This window comes from Alosa pseudoharengus, unplaced genomic scaffold (assembly GCF_046254945.1).
Source record: "Alosa pseudoharengus isolate Yale_2024_CS ecotype anadromous, Long Island Sound unplaced genomic scaffold, YU_APseudo_1.1 YU_APseudo_1.1_scf_2, whole genome shotgun sequence".
NCBI classification, from domain to species: Eukaryota; Metazoa; Chordata; class Actinopteri; order Clupeiformes; family Clupeidae; genus Alosa; species Alosa pseudoharengus.
The window spans coordinates 50,947,630-50,971,795 of NW_027468663.1; the positions used below are offsets into that span (position 1 = coordinate 50,947,630).

The 24,166-nt window shown below is 41.4% G+C and overlaps 1 protein-coding gene across 2 annotated transcripts in view; it reads right to left on the reverse strand.

The window, feature by feature from the left end:
* Positions 1-543: 543 nt before the first annotated feature.
* The window catches only part of pik3r2 (phosphoinositide-3-kinase, regulatory subunit 2 (beta)), a 33,796-nt gene continuing 10,173 nt past the window's right edge, over positions 544-24,166 (reverse strand). The window contains exons 2-16 of one of the 2 annotated variants that reach the window (XM_076295445.1): positions 20,838-21,593; positions 11,465-11,557; positions 10,935-11,018; positions 10,263-10,403; positions 9,731-9,929; positions 8,999-9,084; positions 8,772-8,877; positions 8,415-8,513; positions 8,051-8,231; positions 7,660-7,785; positions 7,233-7,375; positions 6,835-7,011; positions 5,926-5,997; positions 5,553-5,726; positions 544-4,071 (exon numbers count right to left, since the gene is read on the reverse strand). In XM_076295445.1, coding sequence (XP_076151560.1) covers positions 3,867-4,071; positions 5,553-5,726; positions 5,926-5,997; positions 6,835-7,011; positions 7,233-7,375; positions 7,660-7,785; positions 8,051-8,231; positions 8,415-8,513; positions 8,772-8,877; positions 8,999-9,084; positions 9,731-9,929; positions 10,263-10,403; positions 10,935-11,018; positions 11,465-11,557; positions 20,838-21,162 — 2,211 coding nt within the window. In that variant the 5' untranslated portion in view covers positions 21,163-21,593 and the 3' untranslated portion in view covers positions 544-3,866. Of the gene's footprint in view, positions 4,072-5,552; positions 5,727-5,925; positions 5,998-6,834; positions 7,012-7,232; positions 7,376-7,659; positions 7,786-8,050; positions 8,232-8,414; positions 8,514-8,771; positions 8,878-8,998; positions 9,085-9,730; positions 9,930-10,196; positions 10,404-10,934; positions 11,019-11,464; positions 11,558-20,837; positions 21,594-24,166 lie in introns of both variants that reach the window. The other variant, XM_076295444.1, reaches the window with a different exon arrangement.

Genomic DNA, 24,166 nt, shown 5'->3' on the forward strand with positions numbered 1-24,166 from the left:
TAAACTGTCAAATTAGAATGTCTGCGCGTGACGTACCGGGGTTCTATCACACCACCACCCAGCGGTCTGGAATGCATATCTAATCGAATATCACATACTCTTGCGTCTTCATATAAACAAAGATTTCCCCCTGAGAATGCTCGTCTAAACGCGAATAAAAAAATGAAGAGGAGACGCCACTTCTGCGTCTTCTCTTTTCATCGTCACCGTATAAACGTAGCCTAAAATGTAAATAGCCAAAGAATGGCTATAAACCCCCTTGATCACCATTGTAATTTTCAAATTCCTGTAGATGATTCAAGTATACTTCACTGTGGACAACCTACTGCATGTTATCGCGGTTGCAGCAGCTTATCACATGGATCCATGTGAGGCTGACCTGTCTCCTGGTTCCGCTCATCAAGCAGACCCAATACAAAAAGACACATTAGAATAGAGGAGTGCATTAGTTGTTGTAAAAGACGTAAAAGAAGTAAAAGAAACTTAGTTAGTCAGTTTCCAAGTTCTGTAAACATTGCAAGAAACATCACAGACCACTTTTCCCGGGTAATTTGTTGTTTAATTTTGTTGTTTCAGTTCATACAGACACAACAGTTTGTTGTTTCAAATGTTTTACTGTGCTGAGAGGTTGCACCACGGGAACAACTGAGAACACAGACAAGATTAAAAAAAGACAGTTCAAGTTTAATAAAACAAAGACACCAGAATAATCAACAATTTGTATCTCAACAGGTAAACTGACTTTGAAACACATCTGCTATTTGGTTCTTTAGATGTAAACATTTTGTAAATGTACAAGTGGGAAAAAAATCTGTCTAGCTTATTTTCGGACCTGTGGAGATTTCAGTAAAACACAGATGTAACATAGGTTGATTTCTCCATTTGAGATCCTTCCTGGTGCCATCCATGGAGAAAAAAAAACCGTATAGATATATTCATCTTATGATAAAGAGCCATTGGTCAGCCAAACCACTAAAATGTGTATCTCTCAAGGATAACAATCATGTTATATACTGTACATATAACTAATAAAAAAGAAACCTCTAAACTTCAGTTAGTTAAAACTGTGCTTTGTAGTGCATTCAAAGAATTCACGGCTTAAAATCTTTCCTAGTACCAATCAACAAGCTTTCAAAATGATTTCCTTTCAAATCACACATGCAAAGAGATACGTTTTAAGGCTTACTGTAGATTCCTTGCAATACTTAAATGTTTTCTTATTCTTTTAGAAAGGCAGCTTTTTTATGACAAAAAAAAAATAATCTAAGAAATTAATTGGTTTTATTGCTTAAATTTCTATCTAAAATTACAGGTTATAAGGAGAGGGAATATTACTGTGGTTAGGTAGATGCATTTGGCTTTTGTGTATGTTTGTGAACAACCATGGGCCCTCAGGTACCTGTGTAGCTTAAAGGGGTGGTTCAGGATTTTGGACATAGGACCTCATTTCCAAGTTAGCAAGTGTGATATTTATCAGTGGAGACCGTTTTCAACACATATCCTCCAGTCCTTCTAGTTGCAGAGTTCACAGGTGCTAAGCTAGCGCAAGTCATCAGTATGTGTTAGCCTGCCACTAAAAACAGTCTTACCCACTCCACAGTACACCCGAGGAAAATAAATTATAACGACAGACTATCGATGTAAATGTCTGTGTTGATAGTTTTATTTCTAACATTATTCTATCCTTACGATCGCATTACATTTTGAGGGACTAGTTTCTTAGCAGAGGCAGAATTATACTTGCTCCGGTTAGTAGTACTGCGCCGAAAAGTAAACAGTAAAGCACACTCCAATGGGGATGCCTAGTTAGCCTTGGTAATATCAGTCCGCCGCTGCGTTGCTTAAATGCCTACTACTAACTTCAGGGAACAATGTATAACTATTGTAACGCTATGTGAGGGTAGTTGTATTTCTAACACTATTCTATCAACACAGACATTTACATCAATTGTCTGGAATTTGCCTCGGGTGTACCTTGGAGTGGTTAAGACTGTTTTTAGTGGCAGTAACACATGATGACTTGCGCTAGCCTAGCACCTGCGAACCCTAATTAGAAGGACTGGATGAAATGTGTTGAAAACGGTCTGATAAATATCACACTTGCTTACTTGGAAATGAGGTCCTATGTCCAAAATCCTGAACCACCCCTTTAATACACATTATATATCTCTTGATCGTTTCAAAAAGGCTTTGAATACCATCAACAATACATTGGCTTTGGGCTGGTAGTTCACATTTACAGTCTTCCAGATGAATGTTACCATAAAGGAAACTGTGGGTGTTGATTTAGTCAGCCATGACAATCCCATGACCCTGACTCATGTCTTTCAAAATAGGGAGGGTAAATTGGCATAGTGCTCTCAGTAACAAGTAACAATGACCACACCTATATCCCTTCGAAAATCTCTAAAACAAAATCCACATACAAAGTCATGAAATACGCCTCGAGACTTTTTTCTCTGAGACTGTACAAAGGCTCAAGGCACTTTATGAATATCTCACCTTCTCTCAACCCTAATCACTTGCTCAGGCCTCCAGGCAACTAAAATGACCAAATTCTATGCAGATCTGACTAAACTACCTCAATCAGGTATTTTAGTCTGTTTATTACCATTATTCTAAATTAGAAATTTTATTTACCAAAAGTGCTGCAATATTTCAGATGAAATCTTTTTTTTTTTGAGGACAAGTATTTTTAACACCTGTCCTGTATTAAGCACCAAAAATGGTCATTAGATGACTATTCTTAATCCGAACTTTCACATGTGACATAAATGAAGCTCAATAGTTCTATAAAACTGACATTCTGTATTTTTATATAACTCAACACAGATCAAGACAGGCCACCTACTGCAACAAAGTTAAGATCAACCGGTGTGGTGTACCCTCTTTGTCAGAGAGAAATTAGACTTTTCTGGCCACAAATGTAATCCAAAGAGAATGGGGGGGGGGGACACTTCTCACGATGCTTCAAAAACTGCCTGTTTCCATGGTGGTCATGCAAAGCTACTTTAGGCAGTAGACCTAAATAAACAAAAACATCCTCTTGAGGGTATATAACACAAATGAATGGATATCTACAAAATATGGCAGCATTTGTTTCTGAGTAGCGTTAGATTATACGCATATTAAAAAAAGGTGGGTGGGTGGGGGTGTTGGTCGACACATGTGAAACTACCGTCATTCACCCTTTTCACATCTTCATGAAATCACATGTAAGGAGTTCACTACTAAGGTGAACAAAAAACATCACATGTATCAACCGGTGTGTCCGCAGACACACACACATGCACACACTCAAAAACCCACAGCAGTGTCAGAGTTCAAATATACATTTCATTCTAAAGCTGAAGCATTCTCTTCTCCTCAGTCTCATCCATTCACCAAACTGTCCCATCTATGTCTGTTCCATTCACATAGTAAGTCAAGTCTAGCTTAATGGCACATAATCAAGCTTTTACGGAATAGGAAAACAAAAAAAGCCCCAAGACGGAGCACAAAAGACATAGAACTGTCAGTCTTTCGGAAAAAGTAACATACTGTATGATAACAGTTCTCTCTCTGTAAAAAAAACAAATGCCTGCAACTGTATTTTCTATGACAACAGAGTACCTCAGCCAGCACACATGCTAGGATTATTGCTGCGGCTGCTTTTGTCTAATATAGAACATGATGGGCTGGAATAAAAGCCACACATTTATCTTCACATTCACTCTCTCTCTTTTTGTCTACAGATAACTATGTTCAGATTTTCTTTTGTGCTTTGTCACTATTTCTTTGCCAACATAAGAGATTTTGCTATGAACTCTTAGCTACTGAATTACTGTGCACTTTGCCATGCTTGTGTGGGCCACCCCTCTCAAATGCTAGGTACTGTGTTCACATCTTGGCTGTGGCGCAAGCACTGGGTAGGTGAGCGTTACATTCAGCGAGTCGTTGTGCTGGACAAGGGAGGTGTGCCTGTAGTGAAGCACCAGGTTTCTGAGGGAGCTGTACAGGTTGTAAGGCTCGGCGAACCCGTAGCCCGTAGCAGTCTTGTAAATCACGCAGTGTTTCACCTCACCATCCATCCTGCAGGAGGGGAGAAGCAAACACACAAGAGTCACTTAAGGGCAGATCAGGCCTCTCTGTGTGTGTGTGTGAGTGTGTGTGTGTCAGAGTTTCCGCTAGAAAAAAATGGTGCCGGTCAAAGTGACCGGCAGAGGGTTCATTTTCCAGACATTTTGATGATATGCCGGTCAAATATCCTATTATCCCTTCTTAATTATTCAAATTGAGGAAAACTGGAGACAGGCTATGTAGCTTAAAGAATGACATAATCAGGCTGTATAAAATGCAACATGTTCATTAGCCTAACTTAAACATGCCTAACAACATTTAGCCAGTATCTTTTCGGACAGCAAGAGTCCGCTTCGTTCGTTGTTTTAAAAAGGCTACGTTGTTTGTTGCTGCTACCCACGTTATCTCCAGTGGTGACTGTTTAACTTACACAGATCCGCACACACAAGAAAGAGCGCTCACACCACTACCCCCTAATGCTATGCCTCTTTATTTGATAACAATAAATTAAGAAATGTTTCCTATTCTGGGAAATGTTTAATTTTTTTTTCTTTCGGCCGCGGTTCAATGATACCGTTTAATTGTGCCAGAAATTATCCGCGGACCAGTAATCGCCTCATCAAGGAGGCCCTAACCCTGCAGATCATAGACAGAGAACGCATAGGCCTACTGTATGCTTTGGGTAAAGAACACTTTGCATGTCCAGTGTACACGGAGAATGACAGTGTCTTGGAGCGGCCACACCACCCGCAACTCCACTTCCAATGTCACTGATTCCAACAGATACGCCCGACATTTCTGCTTTTTATCTGGTGGTGGTGGAGTTGACCGGACATCTGAGGCTTCAGACGTTACCAATTTATCATCATCCATCGCGTCTGGCCTCTGAAAAAACTTTTAAGGCTAGACTGCCTGGGCCTGGCCATGTTTGAACCGCCTCACTCATTTGTTCTTTGTTTAACATGGACGTTTTAAGCGTGCGCTTCCTATTTGAAATGCAGCATAGGTTATGCGTGTTGTTTAATAGCTTACTTTTCAAACAGTAGAGCCTGTTCATTTAAAAACATAGCCAGAGGACGTATAATATAGGCTTACATATTAAGGCTTATTCTCAAATTCAGATTGCGTTAGGGGACAGGATTATTAGCCAATTTCAATCAGACAAATTGACTGGAGAGATTTAATTTTGTTGGACATTTCATTTTTTTTCCGGCCAATGTCCGGTAATTACCGGACAACGGAAACCCTGATGTGTGTGTGTGTGTGTGTGTGATGGAGAATGTTGTTTACATTTCTCTGATAACCTGCAACCTTCAAGCAGTGGAATGTGCTAAATTTCTACTGACTTCCTGGTTGACTTCCCCTCCACTGCACAGGTGCAATTTGATGCAGAGACAAAGGAAAATTACAGTGCCGCTTACACCAGTACCCCTGGTGACCAGACGGAGTACAGATTGATTAACTGACAAGTGTCAGCCTGGTGCTTGACTTACACAACTGAGCAAGCGAGCGAGCCCTTCTGCGTCTGACTCTCGCGGATCAGGAAGGTTCCATCACACTTGCCCCGAAGCAGCTCCTCTGCGTACGAACGTTTGATGTCCCCCACGTACCAGGTGCGCTCATCCTGGTGAGGCTGGTCGTCCTCGTCATCCACCAACGAGTAAAAGCTGAGTGCATGACAGGGAACAAGGGTGAGCAAATCATACAGGTCACCCAAACTGACAACACTTAAGAAATACGACAAGAGTGAGAGTGGCTGTGGTAAAGAACATCCCCACAGAAAAACAACACAGGAAATATATATATATATATATATAAATAGAGAGAGAGAGAGAGAGAAGGCAGATAGCAAGAAGAGGCACTCACTCCTCAGTTTCATTCCTGATCCCAAGCCACTCGTTGATCCTCCTCTGTCTTGCGCCTTTCTGCGTGAGCCAACTATGAGACCAAGAGAACACATCATCAAGATCATCAGCATCCATGGGAAATGACATGACCCTGTACCTGTCAAGCAGCTGTCAAGTTTACACTACATGACTTTCAAAGTTGTCCAAACACTCTACAGTTCACACTACTCAACTGGTTTTCAGTTTCAAAGCCTTTCAGTGAGCCACTTGGATCAAGACTTTGAAAAATATAGACATAGCAATAAATGGCAGGTTGCATTGGCATTTGTTGCGTCTTCCAAAATCTGTAGGCGACTGTAAAATCATGTAGTGCAGTGGTCCCAAATTCCCAGCCCACCGGGCTAAATCTGGCCAGCAACACAGCTTCTTGCGGGCCCCTTGATTTGTTGTTGATTTATATTTGTAATGATATTCGGTCTGCATATGAATTTTGAGATCGCTTTCCTATTTGCTTCTTAAGAATGCCCAACATTTGTCTACATAGGTTTGGGACTGCAGTTGGATAGACTATGGTCAATTACATCAACGCTTCTGTAGGTTGGCCTGGCGTAGCCGGACTCAAATTGTTATCAGAATTTCCCGAACTCAAATTTTGTGGGTGGGTTAAATTTGGGCTGGCTTCCTAACTATAAATCAGCCAATCAAAAGAACTTACCACAAAGTAATCGAGTATTTCTTGCAAACATGTGATAGTTGGGGTGTAGTTGGGGTAGTTTGAGTTTGAGAGTGACCCCTGGTGTAGTGTGAACTAGGCATAAGGCTTGGGTCATGCTATGCATGCATACCAGGGGAAAGCATTACGCAAATACACATAAACCTCCCATTTACACCAGTGTGTTTGGGTGAGCAAAGGCCAAGAGCCTCTTACACCAGGTACTGGTCCCGTAGCTTCCTCAGCTGCATCAGGTCAGGCTTCAGGCTGTTCATCTTCTTGTCGATCTCCCGGTAGTCCGTCGCCTGTTTCTTCAGGTCCTGCTCCAGCTTCATCTTGCTCTCATGAATCTCTGTCACTCTGGACTTCAGCTTCTCAGAGTTGCTCTGAATTCTGAAGGAGAAACAGAACAGAGATGTTCCTGAAACTTCTTCCTGACACAGCAACAATGGTAATTGCGAGAGACATGCAAACAGAATGGCAACCGACAGCATGTGTACATGTTAAACTTTAACTGTTACTTACTTTGACCTCAAAGTCACAAGCTTCTACCAAGATGATGAACTGAATTGTCAGTGTTATATTGTAAATGTGTTATCATCAGCAGAACCCACCTTTGGATCTCCTTTTCATTGCCATCACGCATCAGCTTCTCGATGGTCTCTCTGCTGAAGCGCTCTTGGGTCTCACACTGTTCCTCAAAGATTTTGATGGTTTCGTTGAAGGCCTCAATGGCTGTACGCTTCATCTGAAGCTCCTAAAAGAATGAGAGGAACAGCTAGATGTTACTTCTCTGTGTCCAGTGTACCAAGCCCTATTTTGCAGGCCATTTAATTTCCACAACTAATTGAACACTTTAAAATGACTTTTGGCTCTACAATGAAAATGAAAAATGCATCAAATTGAATTTCTGTCTTCAGAGTTTCTACAGTACACACTGAATTTCTAAGGCCAGGTTTTTGACATTTTGACATTTTTGACATCTTCATAATGCCTCTGTGTCTTTGTCTTTGGTGACGGAAATAAGCAGGAGACCGATACCTGTGAGGTGCGTGTGTACTCCTCGTACAGGACGTCATACTTGCGGCTCTTCTCCTGATACTGCTCATGGTAGACCTTCAGCTGCTCGCCCACCGCCTCCACACTGTCCTCCTTCACTAGCTGCTCCTGAGAGACACACAAAGCCATCAGCCTCAGCATCATTTACCATGCCGCCACATGGGGGCAGTGTTTTTACACAGCCCAGTCAGCTTTATCAGTGTTCCAGAAGGCTATTTGTGGAGTACAAAGAACAATATGGCAAAATGGTGTAAAAAAAAAGATGAAATGTTATATTTCAAAATGTGTATGTAAATAAACGTGTTTTCCGGACCCTAAGTGTTCAATAGAGTTTTGGGCAGTAGAGGAGTCCCACGGGAGCTGGCTGGCCTACCTGCTGGTATTTTGATATGGGAAATAGCAGCCGTGAATCCAGTTTGGCATTGTACTGGGCAAGAGACTCATGGCGATAGTGGTTGATTAATTCCACCACTGAGTTGAAGGTGAGGGGCTCAGAAAAGCCGTACTTTCCTGCTCGATGAAATATCTTGATCAGCTTATTGTTTCCCCCTTTCCTGTAAGAGACACAGACCAAAATTCAGTTATGACATTAAAGGTACAGCACATCCATCCTGGACAAATTCAAAGCATATTTTTAGGAGTCATGTAAGCCAACCCCTTCATTTAAAGCTTTAAAGCTAAGTCAACTAATTGCATCATTCAAGCTGTTGCTGAGTGAGTTAAGAAGTATCTCTCACCTCAGGGTTAGTGTGTATTCTCCTCTTACTTTGCTTGACGCGTCCCGAACTAAGAATGTACCATCGGGGGTGTCTCTCATTTTGTCATTCACCTCCTCTCTATGGAACAGCAAAAGGAGGCAATACAACTCTATACAACTGCATGAACAGCGGTCTTTTTAACAACTATTTTACTTAACATTTCTTCAAAGTTTTATTATTATTTTGTACTCTACAAAGACAACATGAAGTAGTCCCTTTGTTCTGAAATCCAGAAAAGTACGCCATTCATGTCTGAAAGTACAGCCCTTTAGTTCCTACAAACAGTTTCCTAGCCTTTCAGTATGACCAATGTGAACCATGTGGCAAAATATTTACCTGGAGATGTCTCCCCAGTACCATTCTGCATCACTCAAAGAAATGTTGTTTCCATTTACAACAGGGGTAGAGGCACTTTTGGCTTTGGCAGGTTTGGGGGGAAGAGCTGTTCATGGAAGACATCACATCAACATGTTTTTTTTGTTTGTTTTTTTTTTACACAGGGACAGTTGTGCAAACTGAAAGCAAAACCACAGCAGGTAGATGTGTGTACAGTATGTGTGTACCTGGAGGAAGTGGCTCCTGCTCCCAAACCCTCTCCAAAAGAAGTCTCTCCAGCACAAGTGCAAAGAGTTCTGTGTCTGCCTCCGACCTGCCAACCCAAGAACAAGGAGCATAACATAACATGCAGACCTACCAGTAACTAAGGGTTAAATAGATTTACCGTCTCCAACAGCATTACAGAGCTTATTCATTAAGCTTATTCCCTCCGATAATTTAACCAATAAAGAAAAAGCTAAAGTAATAAATGCTTAACAGTAAGGACTGCTACGCCCTCACGATGAAATTGTTTCTTAACACAACATGCCTTTAGTTACAATTTCCAATTTCCAATTTCCTTCCAAGTGAATATTTATCTAACTTGCATAACTATAGTGCACTGAATCTACAGAGACTTTATGCATAATTTCATGAGAGCAAGTGCCCATGTAAGGAAGGCATTTGTGGGGAATGTAAGGGAAATTCCTGCACGATTCTGCATCAAGGAAAATTCCAGAGAGCGAGCCAAATTCCGGGGATGAGCCCTTTAAGCGTGAAAAATTCAGTGATTGCGGAAAACCGAAACACTCCACCTAGTCATTAAACCAGGGTCAATTACATTTGATACTCACTTTTCTACCCAAATTTCTACATCCAGTTTCTCAAAAAAGACTAACTTGATCTCGAATTCCACAGCCGAGACCACATACTAAAGAAAAAGGAAAAAGAAAAGTAAAGATTTAGAAAGCACAACTCACGGTGTGTCTGAGCCTCCGATGAGCAGAGGGCCAAAGATCTGTCCGAGTGTGTGCGGACCCAGCCCGTTGCTGTCGGCGTGCTGGGCCACCTTGTCCAGGTGCCGGAGCAGATAGTGCAGAGTCAGGCGGCTCTGCAGGGGCACCGCCGGTCCCTCCAGCAGATCCCGTAGCGGCCCCCTCCTCCCTGCTGGAGCGCCACCTGGGACAGGAGACAGACGGGTTTCGTCACTCATACATGTGTCAAGAGCTACTGGGTCATACTGGGTCATACACGTACACGCACATGCAAAAACAAACTATACGTAAACACATTTACACACACACGCACACACAAACACATAATGCCCAGACAGACACGTACACCCACACAGAGTACACTACCAGCCATTTTTCCCACGGCCTTACGCAGCCAGTTAAGTGATTTATCTGGGTAATTGTGTTTACTCTCAGGAGTCTCTGCACTGACGTGTGAGAATGTGAGTGGGGATGAATGGCTGAGACGAGGCGAGCGCGCCAGTGACACGCGGCATACCGGCTCCACGCTGCACCGCTGCCAGAAGCTCCGCGCAGACCACCGAGGGGACGACCGGCGGGGGAAGCTCCTGCAGGTACCGAACCACGGCCGCCGAGAGAACGTCGGTGTCCCACTGTCCCATGTCCGGTTCCTGCGGCTCTGTGGCAGCAGAAGGGGCAGAGAAATCCTAGAGTCAGATCACGGTGCTTCCTCTCGCTAGCTCCAAAGGCAAAACTGGCCACCGCTTGAGAGCTGTTTGTGCTTCCAGCATCTCAGCTGCCCACCAATTTACTGTGGTGAATTTTTGACCAATTTTCATTTCACACCCTCACTAAAGAGACAAGGTTGCAAACTGAGAGTGTTGGACACAAACCAGCAATGGAAGATTTTATGGCCAGAAAACAGTCCTGAAGACAGAGAATTCTAAGTAAGTGAGAACCAAGCGTAAATTTGTCTTCTATACATATATTTCAACACTTGCATGTAATGGAATACAACACAAACCACCCTCCTAACATACACCGCTACAGATCAGGTTACAAAGAGGTTACAAAGGGCAGCACGTGCAAGAACCACAGCAAGCTATAACCTCTAGGGAAGGATTCCAACATTAATGATCATTCATGCACCATAAACCAAACCGATATTTCATCAAGCACATTGCTTTGGTGACTGCAGTTGAGCACTCACCACTGTTAAGGGTGGCTGTAGGAGCTGGCAGCCCATCAGTGGTGGAAGAAGTGGAGGTCCTGTACAGCGTCTTGCAGTCTAGACCTGTGAGACAAATCAAGGCATTAACTCATAACACCAAAATAGTCTCGTCTGACAGATAAACCGAGTGTGCGAGAGGTTCCCATGTGGACGACACTCTCTGTGCACGAGGATAGGAAGATTTGAGGAGGGAGGTTGGGGAAGGGGTACAGGTGGAGTGTGTGTGTGTGGGGGGGGGGGGGTAGTGGAGTGGGGAGTGCTGCTGAGCTGGGACAGGACAGGCATGCAGGGTGAGCTTTCTGCACCAGGAAATGAAAATAATGTCCCCACACATCTGTCCCATTCCACCTGGTGGAATGTATGAGGCTGTGTCCAGATCCACTGATCTTACGCAACTACAGCCAGATCAGACAATATGACCCGAGAGCTCGCCTCCAAATGCCTTGACAGAGGGATTGTTGACACAGTAAAGGGAACAACATGCTGTAAAGAAAATAAAATCTTCATACCCGTCCTCTCAATGGCTTCCACCAGTTGTATTAGTGTAGGAGGAACAGTGTCTGGAGGTGCAAACAGTCCCGTCAGGTCTTGGGGAGATGGTGCTGCATAGAGGAAAAAGATCTGAAATGTCAGTTTAAGTTTTTGCACTTGATTACCGAGTAGGCTGCAACTGACAATACTTCATAACACAAACTACTGTAATCTGACCAATACCCTAGAGAAACGTATCCTTTTTCCTTTCTCCTGTTGTTTCTCCTGAAGTATAGTGGTCAAGATATTTCAAATGCAATTCTGTGTAGTCTCAAACTTGATGAAAATATACAGCTGAAATGCCATAACTACTAAGAGTTGTCTAGTGAGGATGGTATTGTAAAACAACCCTAAGCACCAGTTGTGCATCTGCTACAAAGTTTTAAAAATTAAATCCTAACCTGTTCATTCTCTATCAGTTCTTTACAGAGCTGGTCTTTGTAGGGAGCGTTGTTGCTCCATGTGCACTGAAACTATTCCTTTTTTCGCACTGTTTGCTTTGCAGGGTTAAGTGCTGCCTTGAGAGCTGGTTGATCTCAGATTCTTGGGATTTCACTGCTGAGGGGATATCTCTCTCTGTTTTCCTCTACCTCTCTCACCCTCTCTCAAACCAAAACGGAGTAGTCTTAAACTTTTTTTTTTCCGTCTCACTCTTAGTAAAGAATCATCGGTATCTTAAAAAAAAAAAAGTGTTAAGAAGCCAACATTGCAAAAAATGCATGTAGAAGATTTTTGTGCAGAAAAGTGCCTCAATGCTTCTTGTCGTTTTCTTCTAGTCCTTTGCTCACAGCGGCAGGAGCTGCAGCCGATGCTGCCCCAGCCCCTTGCGTGAGCAGAGCACAATAAAGGATTTAATAAAAAATCCTGAACAAGCAAAAAGCCCTGCTGGCAGTGTGCCAAGGCCTCCTTTTCAGACTCACCACAAAGAGCCCAGGGTTTGGCCGCCAGAAGCCTCCTAGCAGTGCAAGGCTAAACCGCGTCTGATTATTCATTTTGGAGTTCAGACGAAAAGCCTCGTCAGCACATTCTACTTTTCCACTGCACATTAAACATGGAAACTTTGCTTTTTCTGCCTTGACACAAACACAAACCCAGACTCTTCCGCTGTCTTTTTCCCCCTGCTCCATGCTGTGCACTCATCACTGGTCTAGTATATACATACAGAGCATTTGCTTTTCGAATGTATAATTCATGAACTAACTTTTAAAAGAGGATTAAATCGTTTAGCAAAAAAGCAGCTATTGGCATACGACATACAAAATGTTCAAAATAACCGTTTTTCTCTCAGATGCCATAAACAGTTTTGTACAGTCTACCCCCCCCCCCAAAATAAATAAATAAATAAATATAAATAAAATAATAAAATAAATAAATAAACAGATTTGGACATTGATATACCCTTTTTGTCAACATATGTGAACAACAGAAATAAAACTCTGTATTCAGCCAGCAGGGTTTTATAACATAAGCCTAACATACACAAAAGTGCTTTACAGAGTTTTGCTTTGGTTATATAACATTTATCCACAAATCAAATAGATATCAGATGGGATAATTCTAGCAACACTTTTTCCATTCTCAAGAAGGGCACCCTGTCTCAACAAGCAAACACACCAAAAGTGGGAGCAGGCTTTCGTGCAAAGGAACACAGCTTTGGGGAAAAACAGCTGTGGCCCTGAAGTCATCCCTAGTTTTTTGGAGAGAGAACCAACTAATCATTACCCAATTATGGCTGCCTCGGTAGTCTGCAGCTTGGCTGGCCTGCAACTGTGAATGCCCTGGGAAGAAACAACTATGGACATTATAATCATGTGATCACGGCAGTAAACTCTATTCCCAGAGAGCCAGGCTGTCTGTGGGGGTTTATAGGTTGGAGGCTTGGCTGTGCTAGATCAGACAGACAGAAGTACACTCCTGATATCCAAGCATATACATGTATGCAACGCTTTCCAACAAAAATCTCAACTTGGAATTTAAAAAAAAAAAGCTAATAGATCTCTTTTCTCTAATGCTATGTCACAATGCAACATACTTCTATTAGCAATACAATATTGTTACAAGACTGTTGAGTTCATACTAATAGCTTATTCCAAGCACCAATACAAGCATACTATACAAAATTCATTATGGCCATTGCCATGTCAACAAATTGATTAGGCCCCATCTAAACATTTCAACTATTTGTATTGGTGTCCACAACACAATCTCTGTCCTAATGCACATTTTCCTATTTTGTTCATCAGTCAGCCATTCTTGTTTATCTCAGCTTTCTCAAACATGCCATCATGTTTTAACTTTCGGCTTAACATTGCAACACTTTAGGGAATTAGCCATCTAACCCAGAGTTAGAATAGAGGATACTCTCTTCTCTGTGCCCAGTAGCCCAGTCTGACACCATTATCCTAGCTTAGCATAATCAACTGGAATTGGGTTACACAAGTTAGCCTATAGCTAAAAGTAAGCTATAGGCTAACTGGTGTACAACCGGGTGGGTCGCAGGAGATTTTATTTGGGTCGCCAGCACAATTTATGTTGTGTAATAGGCCTAGCTGCTAGCTTATACCATTTAACCAGGAAAGCTATCAGTTTTCTATTAGGATATAGTTTGTTAACCACAGTCACGGCCAGTGATGCCAGTGATGCCAGTAATGCGTTACTTAGTACAAATTGAGAGATATTAGAAGTGAACTGAAATTAAAGTATCGATCCCATCACGCTGGTATCGATCCGATACCGATACCAATGTCGGTATCGATACTATCGATATTTGGATCGATATGCCCACCCATACCTCATGCTGAAAACGTGTGCATAGCCTACATGATGTTACTTAGTAAGGCGTTAGTCTATTTTGACCACTTTTTTCGGTAACAAGTAATCTAACACGCTACTATTTACAAACCAGTAATCAGATTTACAAAATACTTAACTAAGTCACTGTGCGTTACTATTTTTGTCATTTTCCTTGTATATATTCTTTCCTTCCATATATTCTTTGCTTTCTTCTTATCTCGGGGATTAACATCATGTAGGCTATGCACACGTTTTCAGCATGAGGTAGGGGTGGGCATATCGATCCAAATATCGATAGTATCGATACCGACATTGGTATCGGTATCGGATCGATACCAGCGTGATGGGATCGATACTTTAATTTCAGTTCACTTCCAATATTTCTCATTTTGTTTAAAATGCATTGTTCCAGTTTCACCCAGGGCTAGCCTACAGTCATGCAAACACCATTCCTTTCACATCTTGCATGCCCGCTTTGCAAAGTTTCGTAGCTGAAATGTTTGTAAATTATTAACAATGGAAATCATAAAACCATAGTGGTCATGGAAATGTATCCAAATTGAGCATATTGATGTTTTATTCACGTCATAAATCATGACACACTGTTCTCCCCTACATTGAAGTATATAAACTGCTTTTAGTTACAAATATCAGTATTAGTATCGGTATCGGCAGTACTTGCCCTATATTTAATTGGTATCGGATCGAAACCAAATTTTACAGTATTGCACACCACTAGCATGAGGACAACTCAGGTGTAAAACCACACAGCGACACAAACGTAAACAACAATGGAGGGAGGAGAGAGATGCAGATTTTTTCTAGTCATTATTTTGAGTTTGTGTCAGCTAAACATGACAACATTAAGGTACATTGTACATTCTGTGCTGGCGACAAAGTGCTGTCTAGCTAGACATCCAAAGTCTCCCGAAGTTTTGGAAGTCTCCCACATATTGATAGCGGCTTCCTGACGCCCGCAAATTACATAAAATCTCCCGGAACCTAGAGCGAACAAGAGCATGCAAGCCAGACCGGACTTCAAATCGCGTGTGCATCTGAGTTTAACGCGCACACAACGGAGAGGGAGAGAGAGAGGAGTGGTGCGTGTGTGCCTGAAGCGCATCCAAGACAGAGAGCATCCTGGTCTGTTTTGCTAAATCAACCAAACAGTTTTCAGTGTAGGTGGGCTTATATCTCTAATCAGTTCAGTCAGTGTATCTAGAAACAGGAGCGTCATGGCAGAGTCAGTGCCCCTCAAAAAGGAACATTTAAGACCCATTTCACATCAGACTACACAAAAGTGTACCCAATTGTCTCATAAGAGTAAAACATAATGATAGTCTTGCACACTGCACTGTTTGTAACAGTGACTTTAGCATTGCTCACGGCGGGTTAAATGATTGCAAATGACTTGTTGAGGTGAGTTTAACAAGTGTAATTTTATTTGCATATTACTCAGGCCTATACTAGATGGCTAGTTGCCAAGGCTACATGAAAAGGCCAAACTACCAAAATCTACATATTTTACTATCACAATTTCTATAAATAGGCCTTCCTTATTTGGTGTACTGACTAGGCATTATTGAACAAACATCTGAATTTCAGTATCTAAGTAGGTTAGGTTGGGATGTCTGCTATACATTGTTGACATTACTGTTAAAATGCACTTCCAGTATACAGAGCATTGGCAAAACTGGTTATCATTTTTATGTTGAGGCAGTGGGGGTGTTGTCGGCAGTTGCTGAAAGTAATTAATAAAGTAACTTGTAATCTAACTTAGTTACTTTTAAAATCAAGTAATCAGTAAAGTAACTAAGTTACTTTTTAAAGGAGTAATCAGTAATCAGTAATCAGATCACTTTTTCAAGGTAACTGTGGCAACACTGGTCATGGCCCTAGAATAGCTCTGAAACTGGGGGCGAACGCGTCGCAGAGGGGGCAGCGTGCATCTCACTCGCAAAATTAAACATTTCTGTGGGACGCCTGCTATGGACCTCGCCATTGCAAAATGCAAGGGACATGAATCAGCACGAACATTAACGTTGACCGATTAAAATCTAGTTACCATGCTGTCAACTAAAGCAGACATCCGTATACCGGGCATGGCTATTCAATTTGCGTCATAGGCTGATAGTTTCGACTGTAGATGCACTCTTTAAAGTTAATAGCAGCATATAAAAGTTTGAGAACCTGTGGCCTAAAACAATATTGGTGGTTGCATGTTAGATCTGAAGTGAAATGGGTCGCTATGGTCTGTCATTTTTAAAAAGCGGGTCCCCAGAAAAATGTTTTGGGAAACACTGGTCTAACCAGATGGGGAAAGCAGAGTAGCCAGGTATCACAGCAGATGTATCAGGACTCACTTGACACTGGCTCACACTGACAAGACAACTGTTCCACTGTCTTTAGGTTATGCACATTGTTATTCAGTTTTGACAGATGCTCTAAAAATAAAATAGTGAAAAGGCATAGGGTAGAAAAAAATCTATGATGTTATTAGTTAGCTACTGACATAGCCTGTATTATTTATCTTGTACACCAATCTTAGGTTCAAGTGGCAATGTGCATAGAAATCACTGCTATATAACATTACCCTTCTGCCACTGTGGTTAACTTAGAAGACCATAAGGAATTCTGTATGAGTTCATAAGGAAACACTCTTAAACTTTGACACAGATTTGGAAAGCCAACTGTCCAAACGATGAGACAAAAGCAAAAAACATCACTAACCAAAGCAAGTCTGAAAATAACTGGAAAGGCCAGGGTCCTAGCATAGCCTCCCACAAATTCTGTGAATGCCGTTTCCTAGTAAAGGAGCGAATTCAAGAGGCCTCTCCTTTCTGAGAATTGTAGCGAGTGGATAGTTTATAGCTGCCTAGAGACAGTATCAGAAGTGCATGTGAAACAGAGGAGAAGGAGGAGGAGGGGTGGAGGAGGAGGACGACGAGTGGAGGTAGGGAAGGCAAAGGGAGGGTTTAAAAAATGCCAAGCCATGGTTCACTTCAGGCAGTAAAAGGGAGGCCAGAAAGGGAGGGGAAAACAGTTCTTCCTGCTTTACTGCTGCAAGCAATGACAGTTCTTTATGATTATTTCAATATCTGTGCATGCAAGTCTATCATCATCTTGGCACCTTACTACTGTTATTTATGCAATGATACCAGCATACATTTGTTTTTATTTAAAACATCTATCTGTATTATATATTAAGACTACAGAACAAGGTGGACTCGCTGAAGAGCAACAGCAAGTGCACTTAGAACTTTAAACTGATCCGTGACTGGAAAAATTACTGCACTAACCTTGACAAACTGCTTATCATACAAAGGAAGCACTGGGTGCACTGCTGCTCTGACCAGTTAGTTGAGCTGGCAATAAACAGTCTCTTTCAGACATTTTAGGGCTTCTTCCAGTCTTTAACCATAGCCCTAACTTTCAGTGGAAGGGAGGTTACTGAAAAGATTTTCCCTTAGGCTTTCAAGCAAGGTCAGATTTTAGGGCTTCTTTCAGTCTTTAAGCATAGTCCTAACTTTCAGTAGAAGTGAGGTTGCTGAAAAGATTTTTCCTTAGACTTTCAACAGTGAGTATTGGAAAAATTACTTAATCATAAATTACCACTGCTCAACTCTATGAGTAACCAGTTGAAGACATAGGTAACTAATTGTTCAAAAATTTCCAGCGAAAATGCATGACATGACACTGGCGCTTGTGCTGAATTAAAAAAAATTGACTAAACATTTTGCTACATGCCATAACCCCCTTGCATAACTGGGTGCGTTTGCATTCGCGTTTTAATACAGAACTATTCGGTGCGATTCGATCCAATTCGATTCAATGTAATAGGACCCCAAAATGCAATACAGTTCTTAACATTTGTTTATTTTCAAATTCTATTTTCCATTCTATTAGTATCCAAGTCTATAAATAATCAAGGAGAGGGGAGGCTATAAAAGACTGCAGAGTAGGGGTGGGCGATATGGACAAAAATATCCCAATATTTTTTTGGGGTTTTTGACGATAACGATAATTAGTCGATATCCTTTTAAAACATTTTTGTAAAAGTCTGATTACTTTACACCTCATTATTTATAAATAACATCAATACAATAATAACCAATAACCTAACCTGTGACTTTTTAACCAAATCAACCAATGCATTGTCACTCTATGACACATTCCAATTCTGCGCCCACTTGAGTGTGTGGCGATGACATGAGAAAGTCTGAAGTTGAAGCTCCTTTCAAAAACCTTTAGTTAGGATTCACTGTAAAATGTAGCAGACCAACAGAGTGCATCTCAGTTATTTCCTTCGATGTTTTGTTTAAGAGCAATCATGTAGGCTAGCATTCCAAGTTACAGAATAAAACATTACTCAAAAGGCTAATGTTTTCTCTCCATATAATACCATGTAGGGAAAAACGTCACTGTCTCATCAATGCTACTTTAACAGAAGTAGCCGCACAAAATCCCAAGTAGTCTAGCCGCACAAAATAAACATTAGGCGTGCGTGTGACAACGTGGACCCACTAGCGATCATGTGACGCTTGCTCTGCAGCAGCCAGGGGCTTCTCTCGCATACACCTCCTGGATTTACTGAATGTATGGGGTTTCAATGTGTGATTTCGAGTGTTATTTCACCATAAGTAATTTAAATACTCGATAATGCAAATTTGCACATCGTTAAAACAACAATCACAATATTATCGCAGACTATATCGCCCACCCCTACTGCGGAGTTATTTGTGGCATGAGAAAAATTACAATTGCATGTCACTGGGTTTGTAATTTCTCCAAAAGACACAAAGATTTGATTGACTGAACAAACATTTTGATATTAAGAACTTTGCCAAATGTCTCCAAACGAAATCACAAGGCCAATTAACAGAGATCTATACATTCATGTCATCCTTATACTTATACATCTTTATAGTAAAAATCGGGCCATCGACCAGTTCATGGTAGCCTACATTTAAACCAATCCAGGCGTTCGCCTTCCGATGCACTCGCATCGTTAAAGGAACCATATGTAAGATTGTGGCCAAAACTGGTACTGCAATCACTTTCAAAATACTGAAGAGCGGTGTATCCCCTCCCCCTCCCCCCTGACTCGAGGTTGCCAACCCTGATGGCGAAACACTACTGACTTCATGATTAGTAGATAGGTGGAGGGTGGCGCATCAGGCCAAAACACAACATGACATGACAAAACACAACATCAACATCAGTTGAGGGCTGCAACTTCACTTTTTAAATGACAATATCCTGGCCGGACTACTGTTGTCAGTGATATAAGTATTTGAAATGAACATGATTTCTTAATGTTTAGTGACATATCAGGGCCATTTTATGATTAATTGAAATATTTTTCTTACATACGGTTCCTTTAACGTTAAAATCGGTTACCGATAAGTATCGGTGAATCTTTACACCCCTATTGTGTAGACTATGAATCAAGCCTAACCTTCTGTTTTATTCAATTGGGTAAGAAGGTTTAAAGGTGCCATGTGTAATGTCCGCCAAAAAAATCAATTCATACACCACATTCCATGAAAGATGGGGGCAGTATACCTTCAGAAAGTGAGTTGGTCTACCGCATACTGCCTCCCATGGCCGAAACTGGTATTATGACACCTGTCGGGCTGTGGCTAGTAATTTAGCATGCTAATTCAGGTTGATATCTCTGCAGCACTATACCTTGTCATTTTTTTAATGACATCATTAAAAAAATGATCATCATTTTGGATATTTTTACGTCAATTCTTACACATGGCACCTTTACTTGATGAAAAAATATTGTTGTCAGTAAGTCACCCAACAGGCTTTCAATAATCAAGGGTTCAAATCATGATTCAAAAGTAAGTTGGTTTGGCTTTTGTGATAAATACTACAATAGTTTGGCAAAAACACACGCACACATTATGAAATGGAGCCAATTGCCATTTGCAGATAAATAAGCTACTTTAGTTGCCAAGCTCAACACTCTACAACTGCAACAATCCATCACACACTTTCAATCAGTAGCTCAGATGATACTCATTTTGTGCAACTACATTACTTGTGCAGCACACTATACAGGGTTCCTACACATTTTCCATTTCAAAATTCCATACTTTTTCCATACTCAAATGTTCAAACTTCTCGGTAGATTTTTCTGACCTTATTCTAGATATTGTCTACCAGTGTTTTAGCCGAAAATAGCAGAGCTAGGTATAGGGCACGTGCATAGAACTGGGGTTTTCGATTTGGTTTTGGTACCAGGGTCCCCTTGTGGGAGAGATTTTTTTCTGAGGACCCCCATTCAATTGTATCTTGATGAGGTGGACTGACATCTTAAGCTACACAACAGTAGGAATGGTTTATTATGACCTGAGTGAAGTGATTAGTACTGTAGATGAAATAGTCTGGAAACACAAATATTTCTCCATACCCTTGTTTCTTTTTTCCATACTTATCCAGACCTGGAAATTACTAAAATCAAATTCCATACTTTTCCAGGTTTTCCATATTGCGTATGAACCCTGACTATAGGATATTGTTGACGTTTGCTGACTGAACCCTTACCTGGCTGTGTGTTGGGTGGCTCAGGCCTGGGGGCCGGTGGAAGAGGCCTTTGGGAGCGTGGATGGCTGGGAGGCAGAGTCATCTTCACAGGTCCGACATACTGCACATAGGTCCCGGGGAAATCCCCTCTCTGCTTGGTGCGCTCGTTGTACCCCAGGATCCAGCCAATACACTCAGGATGCTGTTCGTCTCCCTCTTGGATGCCGGGCAACAGCAGAGAGGCCTTGTCCACAGTCAGGATGTCATCGGGCTTTAGGTCAATGTCTTCCTCCCGCTCTTTCTTGTACTCATACAGACAACGGTACTGGAACCCATCTGAATCCATTTTACTCACCACGTGGGCTTGCTTGTGTGTTTTTTTTGAAAAAAATTTGAAAAAACAATGCCAAAACAATAGCAAAGGCCGACTGCAAACAGGAGCCTGACCAAAGCTGATGAGCTGTAGGTGGTGGTGACGCGGCTGTTATCTGAGTCTGGTGGTGTTTTTCAGCCGAAGCTCAGGAGCATTGTGGCCGTTGCTGAGGCAGGGCAGGCGGCTAGCAGGAAGTAACGAGCCTAGATCTGGCCAGTGTTGGCAGCGCAAAGGACTTTCCTCAGCTTGATTCCTCGGTTCAACCAAATGATGGAGCAGAGAGACAGGAATGGAAACATGCTCGTTTAAGCAGGAAACAAACTAAAAATGATGAGTCCTAAGCACAACCTCCACTTCTGTCTTCTGAAAAGGCTAATGACAGATCCTTTTCAATACAGCACACCCTGAAATGGACAAGAGTATAGGAGGGTAAATGTTTTGAAATATTACAGAGACAAAATTATAATTATGTTTAATCTACTATATCTGCATCAGAAATGTACAGCACGGACAAAGTACCCACACACAAACACAAGAACAATAATTAAATTACAAGTATTTATACAATCAACAACTAATGACGCAAAACATTCTGACCATTCAACTAAAAGTCTCTGCCACTGTGAAACCAGATCCAAGTTTAATTTGCCTGTGTCGTAAATCAAAGAGAAATGTTAGTGCACTTGTTTTTGTAGCAGTTTGTTAGTGTTCAGGATGCTAAACCATTTTGCCGCCATTTTACATTTACCTTTATTCATTGAGCAGACACTTTTATCCAAAGTGACTGACAAAATGAGGATTTAACATTCAAGCTACATTGCAAAGGAGACCCAAGGTAACAATGAATACTATTATACAAAAACCACAAGGCTACCAGAAGAGGAGCACTTCTGCGCAGGATCACCACAAATGTGAAAAACTATTTTTGCTTTTTCAGCAGTGGCTTTGTCCAAATGTTACTACCTGAGAGAGAGAGTACTCATCTGACATCAACATTTTCTCCTTATGTAGGGTCACATCCTTTACGGATCACAAGCTATGGTAGTACATAAAATAGTTAAATTTCGTCATGAGTAAGGATACCCTTATAACTGATAAAAACACTTACAACTTACTAAACCTTTTAAATAATATTACCATCGTGCCAATGTCAGCATCAAACAGGTAGAAGTAAACCTCAATCACCACAAATCATGCTTATGTATCCCCTACCCCCTAGATGTCATTGGAAGATACTAGAATTTTCCACTTTGAAATGAGAGGCTTTGGTTGGACAGCTTAACAGGAACTGCATCTTGCAGTCTGACAAAATACACCTATTCATCCACCTAGAAACAGAGCAGTGTCACATTGAATGGGCTAAATTATAATAAATAAAAATCAGTAAAGGACTGCCAAAATAGGTTACACCAGTATTCCATACCCTTGCGACTCGGACAACCAACAACGAACAACGCTCAGCGATTGGAATCGTCTGACAACTCATCACTATCTGTAGTAAAAAATGTATCAAGTGGTCATCACAGCAGTTTAACACATCACAGGGCAGCACTCACCCCACCTTTGGCCTGTGGAACTGAACAGGCGCACAAGGCTCTCAATTCCACATCCTCTGTGTGAATAGCGGCTCTGCCAACGTGGACACGTGGCACTGGCATACCCAACCGCAGCCCGCAATCCTCACACCACCGAGACAACCCCCCACCCTGCCGGCTCCCGCCCCTATCTTCTCCTGCAAACCACCCTCTCATCCTCTGCCAAAATAATAAAATATCCTCCTTTTCCATGCCATAAAAAGTATCAGGATGCCCGTTTGCACCAACAGTCTTACTTCTATCCATTTGTAAGTTTAAAAATATGTTTTTTAAAAAGTCCTAATAATGAAATACAGTAAAAGTGGATAAAAAAAGAATAATCATAGCAGCAATCCCAAACAGAGAAGGCTGAGCCTCTTTCTCATGCAGGCAGCTAGGGAGCGAACAGATGTCGGGTGCATCCTCTCTCCCGCTAGTCTTTTATTCCGTCTGAATCAGAACACTTTACTTGCTGTCTGCTACACCACAACGGCAAAGCAAGAGCACAGAAATAATTAATGAATAAGTGCAGTAAAAAAGTCGCTGTTGCTACAGAGGGGAAAGGTAATCCTGCATTCCTATTGGGCGGCCATCAGCCATGTGCTTAGGAATCACCAGATAAGCTGGGGCAAATCAAGAAATGTTCTAATATTAGTAAATGTATCTAGGCAGTGATCAAGATGGTGAACTTGCATGAATGTGCATAGGATCTCACTAATTTTCCAATTAGCAAATCCAAAAATGAAGGGAAACATCATCAATTTAGAATAATATAAGATTAAGACAGCAACAAACAAAGATAATATGATACAGGCATCCTTCATTTCTGCAACCAAATGTGGAAGTACAATGTTAAAAGCACATTTCATCTTGAAATGACTACTGCATTTGTTCATGTCCTGAATATTAGTCCAGTGGTTGGACTAGTAGATAACTGAATGCTATTGCTTAATAAACTGGCAAACTCTGTTCCATTCCATGAATGCCTGCACAGAGAGACACTGAAAACATCTACTGATGTAAAAGCTAAACTGACCAGAGACAAAAAGTTATGAAACAAACTGGAAGCAGTCTGGGAATATCCCATTAAAAGATTACTTACAAGCTAGCCAACATCAATGTTCTTTTCTCTACTAAGTTTGCATTTAGCAAACTGCTCCCATCTGACATTTTAAATTATGAAAATCAAGATTCAATTCTGTAATTCTCTCACATGCTATTAGTCTACTGCACAGATTACAAAAGAAGGACAACAAACCAAGCTTTCATACCATTTGGATCAAACTAATCAAAATCATGTACAGAGTATTATTTTTCCGTGGAACTGATACAAAGGCAACTGTCATTTAACAAGCAAACTGAAAAATAGACTACACTGTAACATCACAATATTTCAGTATGTT